At 47.6% G+C, this 12,410-nt stretch overlaps 1 protein-coding gene across 1 annotated transcript; it reads left to right on the top strand.

The window, feature by feature from the left end:
* The first annotated feature begins 486 nt into the window (after nt 1-486).
* LOC134536297 (basic-leucine zipper transcription factor A-like) lies at nt 487-11,807 on the top strand. The gene is made up of 5 exons (XM_063376049.1): nt 487-492; nt 968-1,073; nt 9,155-9,295; nt 9,780-9,919; nt 10,569-11,807. The coding sequence occupies exons 1-5, from the start codon at nt 487-489 to the stop codon at nt 11,805-11,807; spliced, it is 1,632 nt and encodes a 543-aa protein (XP_063232119.1).
* The last annotated feature ends 603 nt before the right edge of the window (nt 11,808-12,410 follow it).

Raw genomic sequence — 12,410 nt, 5'->3', positions numbered from 1 at the left:
AAGGAGAGCCCCTCCCCCCGCCCTCAGCAACCAACCACGACTGAGGCCGCCAAGAGGGCGCCGCGCATAAAGCCCCTGTTCGTTTTCCTCGACCAGGGGCACCAGTACCCGCGGGTGTACACCGCCCTAAAACAGGCCGTGCAGGAGAAATTCACCTGCCAAAACCGCGGTCGACACGAAAATTAGGTCAATGTGGCCACCGTCCCCGATTACCACAGGGCAGTCAAAGCTCTGCAAGCCATCGGTGCCCAACACTCCGTCCTCCTTCAAAGGGACGAAGTACCGAAGAAGTTTGTATTGCGCGGAGTGCACCGCCACACCCCATCTGAGTTCCTCCAGGAGGAATTCAGCGCCCTGAATCTGCCAGTCCAGAACCACTGGTTCCTGGAGAACCGGCAGCGCCGCGAAAAATGCGATGCACTTGTGATAGAGGTGCCTCAGAGCTGCGACTCTGAGCGCATCTAACGCCTCAAAGAGTTCGCCGGCATGCTCGTGCGTGTCGACGACTACCGTCGCCCCTCAGGCCCCTCCCAATGTAGCGTCTGCCAACGGTACAACCACGTTGGCAAGGCCTGCCACGCGGACCCTGTGTGCCGGTGGTGCAGCGGACCACACCGCGCTCCCGACTGCCCAATGGGGGCAACCAGGAGTACAAGAAGTGCGCGCATTGTAAGGAGGCACACTGCGCTAATTACAAGGGCTGCCAGGTCTATAAAAAAGAGACCCACAGGCACCTTCCGCCCCAGGTGCGCAAGCAGCACGTGCAGCAGTCTCGCCGCGACTTGCGCGATAACAGGCGAGCTGCAATGCAGCCCCAGCCGCAACTGATGCCACCGCCCCCCCCCCCCCGGGCTACTTCGGCCCCCCGAGGCAAAATCCCTGGGGTCCACCGAGGTACCCTCCTCCCCAGAGCTTCGGCAACTACCTGCAGCAGGCAGGTGGAAACCAATTTGCGCCCCTGGAGCAGCACTGCGAGCCCAGACACAACGAGCTGGACCACCCAGTGCTGGCAAATAACCCCTGGCAGCGGAAGGGGTTCAAACAACACCCGACGGGCCACAAACATGGCCAAGGCAAGCCACCGCGACCCACCCAGGACAGGCCCCCGCAGCCCGGGCCGGACAGGCCGCGACAGCCTGCCCAGGAGAAGCTCGTGGCAGCCAAGGCTGCGCCAGCCCCGGCGAGGCGCACGACCGCGCTCTCCCGGCCGCAGGTAGCCCCCGCACCTGAGACGAGCATGGCGGTAGACGCAGCTCCAGTGCTGCCAACTGCACCGCTCGCGCCCCAACAGCAGCCAGCCTCGAAACCGGGCCTGGCTGACTTCCAGAAAGTGCTCGAACCGTCGCGCACTTTCAACACGGATGAAAATCTGGTGGCCACAATTGTCCCCATGTGCCAGCTTATGGTTATATGGTGCGACCCATCTGTTTGCCCTAACAGAAAAAGTCCATGCGATGATGGGCTTCGTCCAGTCACTGGCTGCCAAGCTCAATGGCAGCCACTAGACAGGCCCCGAGTTGCGTATCAACCCCGGCCAATAGGTTAAGCTTACACTCACTCCTCTTCTGGAATGCGCGTGGAATCAAACATAAATTACCGGAATTTATCCACCACCTGGAAAAATATAAAATCAAAATAGCTGCGATTAACGAAACACACTTGCAGCCGACAGAGCACAATAGATGGGGCGGAGTAGCTCTAGTAGTTCACCATAGCATCAAACATACTGTATGCCAGCTACCCATTTTTTCAAAATTTAGAAGCTGTTGGAATAAGCTTAAACATTAACCAACAAAACATTAAACTCATTTCAATGTATGCTCCACCAGGTAGGTCCCTCAGGGTGGCGGATCTGGATGCCCTGTATGGGGCCGCTCCGAACTTCCTCGCTGTAGGTGACATTAATGCGAAACACCTGGAGTGGAATTGCAGGCGTGCGACGGCAAATGGCGGGCTTCTCTATGCGCATCAGCTTGATAAAAACTATCAGGTTCATGCTCCTACTGAGCCCACATTTGATTCAGGCAGACTGAACCAGCTGCCAGACATACTAGACATCGTGCTTAACAAGCGTGTCACCTCGGGGTTCGAACTCGAGGTCGTACACGACATGTCGTCCGACCATTTCCCTGTTCACTTACATTTCGACAGTGCAAACACGGAAACCAACCCGCCTCGTAAAATTCGGGACTACAAACACGCCGACTGGGAAGGATTTAAAACTCAAGTCGCGCAAAATTTGTCAGACATCGCGGACATAAATAATAGCGAAAGTTTAGACACCGCAATAACTAAATTTACTGCGGAAATCCAGGATGGTATAAGCCAGTGCATCCCAGAAAAGGAGCTTAAGTTAGTACACGACGAGCTGCCAGTATACATACGCGACTTTATATCGCGCAAAAACAGACACCTACTGAACTGCTGTCGGGGACAGTCCCCCAAGGCCTAGCCTCTCAGAGGTCAGTGGCAGCAGCCAGGGAGGTACACAACAACAAATCAGACAAGCTAGGTCGTGTCCAGGCCGCCGCAAGTCAGGCAGAGCTGGGCCCCACTCCGGGAGATACACCCTTTGAGGGCTTAGCCCCTGTGCACTGTAAGGGTCCCGGGAGTGGCGTAGGCACACAAGCCACAAGCAGCAAAGCTAATGTCACTTTTAATTGTATAACTAAAAAAGCAACTCACAAAGTAAATAAGACACCCATAAAAAGTGTACAACAGGGAACACAAAATACAATATAAGCCAACAAACTAAAAGCCAGCCCACAAGAAGGGAACAACTACAAAAAAAAATCACGACTAGCACAATACAAAAGCAAAACGAACCAACAAACACAGAGCAGAAGAGACCACCACCAATAGTAGTCACCTCCCTACAAGGTTTTAGAAAAGCAGCAAAAATAATAGCAAATCACACAGATCAAACAACAAAGCTTATTTTTACCAAAGAAGGAGGCAAGATTTTGTGTCCCAACATCAGCACACACAACAAATGCCTAGAAGCTATAAAGTCACAAAACATCCCCAGCTACACATTCAGGGAAAAGCCGAATTACACAACAGGCGTTTTACGAGGCCTCCATGCAACAGTAACTGCAGAAGAGGCGCGAGAACTACTCGAAGAGGAGGGATTCAAAATAAAAAGAATAGCACAAATGACAAATTGGCAACAAAGAGGAACAGAAAAAGTCAGAGCACCCATGTCACTATATAAAATAGAAATGCCAACCCAAGAAAAAGAACACTTCATAAACTTAAACAGACTGGGGGGCTTCGTTGTAAGCACCGAAAAAAACAATAAACCCAAAAGAATATTACAATGCTACAAATGTCAACAGTATGGACACCACAGCAGCTGCTGCAATCAGCAAGAAAAATGCATGAAATGTGCAGGAAACCACAGAACAAAAGAATGCACAGCAAACCAATCAGAACAAAAATGCGCAAACTGCAAGGCACAACACACTGCAAACAGCATGGCATGCCCGATCAGAAGAAGTGAAGATGAAAAAGTTCGAGCCAAATGGGAACAAGGGGAAATATCTCGAACCAAGCAAACACCACAAGAAGCTCCGAAACCAACAATAGAAAACTTCCCGCAAATTAAATTAAAATAAGCGGACAATCAGGAAAAGGAAAATACACAAGCAAAAGAAAATAAGCAAGAATCCTTCCAAACTAAGAAAAATTCGCAACCAATGAAAACTAGAGCAGTACAAGACTTACAAGAAGCCATGGAATTCATCAACACAGAAGAATTCAAAAATGTAATAAAAAAAAGTACTTCAAATCAAAAAGAAAGTAAACACATGTAAAAACAAGCAAGAAAAAGAAAGCATAATACTACAAGAGTTACTTTCCCTAAGCTTCAATACAACAGAAGAAGAAAACACACTGCAAGAAGCAAGGACAAAATTGTAATGGAAACTGAAGAACAAGAAGAAGAACAAGATACACAAACCAATGAAGAAGAACAAGATTACATAGACATAATAACAATTCCGCAGGAAAATGAACCGAACAAATTGCAAATAAACCAGAACAAGAAAAACAAGACAAAGAAACCACAATGGACAATGTAAGAACAAGAAATACACAAAGTACACAACTCAATACGATGGTATGGAATGCAAACGGCCTAAAAAACAAGCAATATGAACTAGCCACCATTCTGTTCAAAGAAAATATAGACATTGCTCTAATCACAGGAACGAGACTACAGGAAAAAACCAGGTACTACATACCAGACTACAACATATATAGGACAGCAAGGAAGGAAACAGCAGGTGGAGGAACAGCCATCTTCATAAAAAACGGTATAAGACACATGCCAATTGGTGGACAAGAAGACAATACAACAGTCATAATACCAAACAAACAAGGAGACATTAGCATCACAGCCTGCTACAGCCACCCCAAAGACAGACAAATGAGTGAAAAAATAGAACACATAATAAGACAAGCTCCCTTCTACATAATGGGAGGAGATTTTAACAGTAAATCACCAAGCTGGGGAAATGAAAGGTATAATAGAAAAGGAAAAGAGCTAGAACACCTAGCTGAAGCCTATAATTTTAGGATACAAGCACCATAAGAACCCACTTATCCGCCGAACCACAGAAGTGCACCAGATATACTAGATTTCTTTGTCAAAAATACAGAATTAATAACAGAAATAGAAGTCTTGCAGGAATTAAGCTCTGACCACCTACCAATAATAGCAAAAATAAGCATACCATGCACAATAGAATAACTGGAAAGAAAAATAGGCATAACAAACTGGGAAAAATTCAAATACAGCATGCAAGACTACCCACAGATAGATGAAGAAATCGAAGTCATAGAAACAGAAGTAAAAATCATTACAAACACCATTCAAGAGCACATGAGGCCAGCAACCGAAATGATATCGCCAAAAATAATAAACTATGAAAACAACGAAGAACTAGACCAACTAATAAAGACCAGAAACAGAACCAGAAGAATAAACCAAGCTTACAGCAACCAAATCACTCGTAAGCAGATACTAGAACTAAACAAAGAAATAAAACAAAAAGCAATGGAACACAAAAACAAATGCTGGGAAGACTTGATCAAAGATTTAATGAAAGATCGGAATAATATATGGAAACTAAATTGCAAACTGGCGGAGCGAAAAATAAAAACGCACACACCAGTTATACATGGAACAACTGGTCTCTGCTACGCACCGAAGGAAAAAGCAGAAGCAATCGCAGATACACTGGAAATGCAATTCGAACCAAACCACGAATTAGTGGAAGAAGACCAACTAAGGAAAGCAAAGAAAATAATAAGGGAAACACTGAAAAACTCCACAAATGAGGAAGTACCAGAAATAACTCTAAGAGAACTTCTAGAAGCAATCAAAACGCTTCCCAATAGGGAGGCAACAGGTCCTGACAAAATCCCAAATGAAGCAATTAAAAAACTACCAATTCAGGCACTAGAGCATCTTTTGGCAATTTATAATAAAATAATAAAAACAGCAAAATTTCCCACAGTCTGGAAACAAGCAAAAATTATAACACTACCAAAACAACAAGGATCCAAAATCCCCACAGAACAGAAGACCAATCAGCCTATTAAACACCATGGCAAAAACACTGGAAAAAATACTAGCAAAAAGAATAAGGAAGATAGCAACAGAAAAGAAATTATTACCAAACCAGCAATTTGGATTTAGGCAAAACCATTCGACCATACAAGCAGTAACAAAGGTCTCCAAATTTATACTTTAAGGACTAAACAGAAAGAAAACAACCATTGCAATATTTCTTGATATTGAAAAGACTTTTGGTAAGGTGCATCACACATTTTTAATACAAAAACTAATACAGGCAGCCATACCAGAGGCATACTGGAAATTGATCAAAGATTACTTAACGAACAGAACATTTCAAGTGAACTTAAATGGAAGCAAATCAACCATAAGAAAAATAAAGGCTGGGGTACCACAAGGAGGAGCCCTTTCACCTCTTCTGTATGCGCTCTAAACCAGAGACATTCCGAAAGGAGAAGCCACAAACATGACAATCTACGCAGATGATACCGTCATATATGCCAAAGATAGGAACAGAAGATTTGCAAAAATGTTAGTACAATGCCACATACAAAAGCTCGAAAAATACTGGCAGCTATTAAAATAAACCCCACAAAAAGTGCGATACTTGAATGCACAAAGAAAAGAAAACATGACAACCATGAAATCACCTTATACAAAAAAACTGTACCAACAGTCAAAGAAATCAAATACTTAGGAGTATACATAGACTCAAAATTTACATGGAGACAGCACCTGAAAAAGACAGCACAAGCAGCAACAGGGAAAATGCTTAAATTATACTCTTTGCTAAAATCAAGCAACATAAAAATGAAAACGAAATTACTACTCTACTCATCAGTAATACGAACAGCCATGTTGTATGGAAATGAAATTTGGGGAAGGCAGCAAAAATGCACATACAACAGCTACAGGTAGCCCAAAATAAATGCCTCCGAATCATGTTACAGAGTGAAAGAGGAACAAGCAATGAAGAAATACACAACAAAACAAATATGAAAACAATAATACAAAAAATTGAAGAAACTAGAGAAAACTTCTACCAAAAAATTAAAGGACACAAGAACCCTGCTGTACGCAAATTAGGGGTGTACAGCAACAAAGATAAGAAAAGGTTAATATAAATAATAGCACACAACACAAAACAAGGACGACCTGGGGGGGAGAACCTAAGTAGGGGACTGCCTGACAGGGCCAGTGCCGGTGGTGAGTAACACCCTCGAGCGCCACGCTAGCCGGATGGGTCTGTCAGGAACCCTGAAAACGGGGGACAGCCTCTAGGTCAACAGGGGAAATAAATAATTAGGAAACTGTCAATTCAAACTAGTAGGGTTCAAATTTTAATTATAATGAAAACATAAATGATTAAAATTGTAACAAGCAGCAATCCCCAGTAAGTAGGCTATAATTATTTTAGAAGTGTAAATAACTGTATAATTAATGTATTACAATGACGCTGCCATAGAATCAAGTAGGGAAGCCCCATCTAGGCGAAATTCTACCTAGGTGGGGGTAGGCATAGAAAATAAATGTATTATGTAATGTATGTATTTAAATAGACACAGGGACGACCGACTTACCAAAGCGGTAAAAAGCACATGGGCAAAAATAAAAAATAGAATAATAATAAAAAAGAATAATAAAATAAAAAAATATAAATAAAATAAATTAAATTAAAAAATAAATAATATTAATTAGGTATTTAGGTATGTACATAAGGACAAATGGTGGACTGTCACACTAACTGACCACCATCCATATGGAGGGGGTTGGTGGGCAGAAAACCACAATAATAATAAGCAAGGCATAAGCCACAAACAATTGGTAACACATCTATCCCTTAGGCAGGAGGTAAAGGTCCAGTGGACCAGGTACTCCAAATCAAAATGCACGAGTCTCTGGGCGGCACTCTACACGAGAGCTGGCACAGGACTCAAGCAAACAAGTAAAAAAAAAAAAAAAAAAAAACCCAAGGCAGTCGCACTCCAGCTCCGGGCGTGTTCACACCGCGCGGAGCCTACAGTTTAAAGTTTAAAGTTTACACCGCCTATACAATTCAAAATGGTCCGGGTTCACTGCCTGTGTTGTTAGGGCTCACTCCCTATGCCTGAAGGGCGCGACCCGCCTGGTAGGCTTCAACTCCAGTGCCGGCCGCGTTTCGGAAAGGCATGGGATTTTGAATCATAACAATAAAATACACTCCTACCTCACCACTTAATAACAGCCAATTAATTCTCTTAACTTCTCTGCAAAACTCTCTCCTAGCTAATTCAAAATGGTCCGTAACACGCAGGTGTATGTACAACCCCCTCGGGTTCACTGCCTGTGTTGCCAGGGTTGACTCCCTATGTCTGAAGGGCGAGACCCGCCTGGCAGGCTTCACCTCCAGTGCCGGCCGCGTTTCGGAAGACATGGGATTTTGAAATAACAAAGCTAGTTCCTTAAATCTATCATCACCTAATAAAGTATTTCTCTTCCCTTCCCCGGGGTAAGTAACATTTTACAGTCACACCACTACAACACGCGCGACAATCCACACACACGTCGTAGCACCTTGTCAAGGCAGAATCATGCAGGTGAACTGGCAGAGGGAGCTGCCCCAGCCCTCGCTGGGGATCCGGGCCGAGAGGCATGCATGCCTGTCAGGGCAGGGCTCTGGGGGCTTGTATAGTAGTTTTTAATTTAGATTTAATTACAAAAAGAAATAAAATAATAACAAAAATATATATAAAATAATTTTAAAAAATAGATATATATATAAATAAATTATAAAAAAATATTCAAAGATTTATAATAAAAATAAAAAAACCTGGACGAGGGCTTCTCTCTGCTCGAACAATAATAGAATAGGACGACCTTCATTTATTAATTTCACTAACTATTTTTCGGGTGTAGAAGACAACAGCCTGGGGGCTAGCTACAGGAACACTGGCTCAGCCTAACTTTGACCGAACTATATTTGAACGCAATAGTTCGATCCCTAAGGCGGCCAGTAGAGTACTAACCTATGTATTTTCTTTTTTCGTTCACCAACACGACCACACGATGATATGCCTGTGCGAGTGTCGGCCAGGACTACCTATTACATGCACATATGGGCTACTACCCATGCATGTTCTGTGTTCCTAGGGGTTCGGAGGAGCGGCTCGCACATCTTTACAGTACACGCCACACCCGAGTTTAATTACTTCACTTGCAAATACAGCACACTATCAAGCCTCTAATGCACACCAACATGACACTACATCACGCCAGCTAGCCGATATAGCTGGTGGGGAGCTTCTCTCCCCCGCCGAATTAGGTACACGTAATTTATATAGCATTACACAACCTACCAGCGCACACACAGGCCCATGTGCCAAACTTATCCAACAAGACATGCGCCCCGCCCGTTGATCCAGGTGATTTTACAAAAGTGTGGGGTGCACCTGATTTACAATGCACTAAGCGAGTTATAGAAACTTCGGTTTCTGGTCTCGCACACACTAACTGCCCCGGATGGCAATATGATGGATCGGCGGCCCCAGGGCAGTCGCGAATGACTGACTGACTGACTGACTGGACTGAGAGCAGCAGCAGCGACAGGAGCAGGAGCAACAGCAGCAATCAAGAAGGAGGCAGCAATCAAGAAGGAGGCAGCAAGGAAGAAGGAGGCAGCAAGGAAGAAGGAAGAAAGAAAAATTGAAGAGAGAAGGTTGTTTAAACAACAAACTGGTAGCAATCGGACCGGTGAAGGGGAGGGGGGGCCTCCTCGGAGGCTCGCTCGCCTCCCTCGCGAACAGGAGGAGGGGAGGAGAGCGAGAACCGCCCGCGCGCCAAAGTCGGAGGGGGAGGGGGGAACTCTGATTGGCCGAGCCCCTCGGCCAACCAGGTGCGCCCACCCGCCTATAAAGGTGGGACACCTCAGGACAACACCACAGGGCAGGGCAGAGAGGGCAGATTCGAGGACTGACAGTGGTCAGAGCATCATGTAAGAGCTTCGCTCCCAGATTAATGTCCACCAAGTCGCCCTAGCTATTCCAGTTTTGACCTACCGCGAATCTACGAGCTACGTAGGCAATATATAAGAGTGACACACACCCAGAGGTGCAGCACCTCGCTGCCTAGCCGCGGCCCTGGCTAACTAGTCCCAGGGTTGTTGGTCAGTGGGTGTAGTTACTCCCTTCTCTTTGTTAGGCGAGTCGTAATTGCCCCTCAGGCGCCCCTCCCCTCCCCGCCATGCACGAGGGCACACTTTCGCCCGAGGCGGGGTTGACTCCCACCACGAGCGACAACACGGCCATGGACACTGAAGGACACACGGACCGCAAACGCAAGGCCACGGACCTCCCTGTGCAGGTGCGAAAAATACCAATCCTCAATCACCATGTGACCGAGGAACCGATAGCGACCCAACCAGAGATCGCGGCTTCCCAGCCCGCGTCTCAGCAAGAATGCCAGGACACTGACAACACCTCAGGGCACAGCCAACAGCCCGCACTGACGCTGTTCAGATCAGCACCGATCACGGTGAAACACAGCCCCAACAAGCCCTATGAGGCCCTATACGACGCCCTGACGGCACAAAAAAATTGAGTTCCAACCTCGCGACACTGCGCGCGGGACTCAATACACTTTCAACAGCGTGCAGCAGTACCATGCTGCACTGAAAATCATTACGACGACAGGCCACGAGTACTTTCTCACCAGGCTCACCTCAGACAAGCCTCTGAAACTAGTACTCCGCAACATCCCTGCTGGCACCAACACAGACAGGATTGCAGCAGACCTAAAAAGACAGCAGGTGCCTGTCCTTGTCGTACACCAAATGTACGACAGGTACAAATACCCACTAAAAATGTACCAGCTAGATGTACCGAACACATACGATGGGTATAACAACATCACACATATCCTTGGCCTCAAGGTTAATGTTGTACCATACCAGTACCCGAGGGGGCCATTGCTGTGCGGCAACTGCAACCAGTTCGGGCACATTGCTGCGCAGTGTGGCTTTACCTCGGTGTGCAGGTACTGCGCGGGAGCGCACAAGACTGCGCAATGCAGCTCAGCCGCGAAGAGATGCGCACACTGCAACGGCCCGCACTGCGCAAACCACCGCGGATGCCCGGTTTATGCAGCACAGCTGCAGCAACGCTTCCCGCAGCAGCAGCAACAACAGCAACAACCAAAATCGACCTGCTCGCAACAACCACGCGGCCAAACGCAGCAACATCGTACCGGGCAGCAGCAAAGCCAGCAGCAACGCGCCCCCGACCCTGGCGAATGGCGCACTGTGCAGCCAAAACCCAGGCCGAACCACTGGCAGCAGCGAGGACCGCCACAAGAGCCCAGATACCACGAACCACCTGTTGAACAGCACAACAGGTTCGGTCTGCTCAGCACAGACGATTATGAATACAACTTTCCAAGTCCCACCGACCCCCGACTCCGTCGCTCGCCGCGCACCGGACAGCAAGTGAGACAGGGGAACAGGAACACGAACACGAAATACAGCCAGGAGCGACGCCAGCAGCAAGACCAGCGCCCACTCCTGCCTAACCAGCAGCAACAGACCATCCAGCAGCCCACCGCGGGACCCAGGATGCCATCGCAGCAGCCACGCCTCGATAAGCATCAGCAGCTGCAGCAACAAGACTACGAGGATCAGCCAGCCGCTGCAACCGCGACAGCAGCGACAGACTCCGGCCGAACGCCACAACAACTGCAGCAGCAGCAACAACCACACCAGCGACATCACCAAATGCAGCAACACCACCAGCAGCACCAGTCGCAGCAACACCAGCAGCCACAACACCAGCAGCACCAGCCGCAGCAACACCAGCAGCAGCAAGTACAACAGCCGCAGGCACAACAACAGCCGCCAACGACTCCGATGCAGCAACAGCAGCCATCCACGAGCGGCCAGCAGCCTACAGCGCAGCAGGCCATGCAGCAACCTCCACGAGTGGCCCAACGAGGGACACATCTGACCCTCCCAGCACCACGACCGACCACGCACGAAGATGCAGCAACAGCCCTCAACAGCAGCAACACATTATTCAACAAGCTTCAAACCCAAAAGGACGTCAACACCACAGCAGCGAGCCAGCAGTTTGCACTCGACTTGTGCAATCTCCTCACCGCATGGTCTGACCCAACACTGCAGCCAACTCACAAAATACAAATGGCAGCCGACTTAGCCATGACCATCTTCGGCCTCATCCAACATGCCGGGACACCCTAAGCGAACGCAAGACACCACACCACTCCACATACTGGCAACGTGGAATGCCAGGAGCATCAAACATAAACTACTCGAGACACAAGACTTTCTCCTACGACACAATGTCCAGATATTCGCCATACAAGAAACACAACTCCAGCCCGCTGATAAATTAGTGCTTCCAGGCTACAATGTATACAGGAGAGACAGGCTATTGCCACAACCACCCGACGCTGCCCCCAGACCCCCTCAGCTTATCAGAGGGGGCGTGGCAATAGCAATCCGCCAGGACATTAAGCACCATGAGGTCCCCCTCCCAGTCATGGGCCAACTGGAGGCGGTGGCTGTCTCCACCATGATAAATGGCCGGCCATGCACCGTAATGTCACTATATGCCCCACCAGGGAAAACGCTCACCAGGGCCAACCTAACAGCCTTAAACAACAGCTCCCACACCTTCCTCGCCCTGGGTGACTTAAACGCAAAGCACCCTTCCTGGAACTGCGTGGCCACCACACAAAATGGCCGCCTCCTATTCAACCACCAAGAACGAAACCCCTACATGGTCTGTGCTCCCTACCACCCCACTCATTACCCGGACATCGCAGAACACCGCCCTGACGT

The sequence above is a fragment of the Bacillus rossius genome, chromosome 10 (genome assembly GCF_032445375.1).
Source record: "Bacillus rossius redtenbacheri isolate Brsri chromosome 10, Brsri_v3, whole genome shotgun sequence".
In the NCBI taxonomy this organism is placed as follows: Eukaryota; Metazoa; Arthropoda; class Insecta; order Phasmatodea; family Bacillidae; genus Bacillus; species Bacillus rossius.
This window is presented reverse-complemented; position numbering and strand designations above follow the sequence as displayed.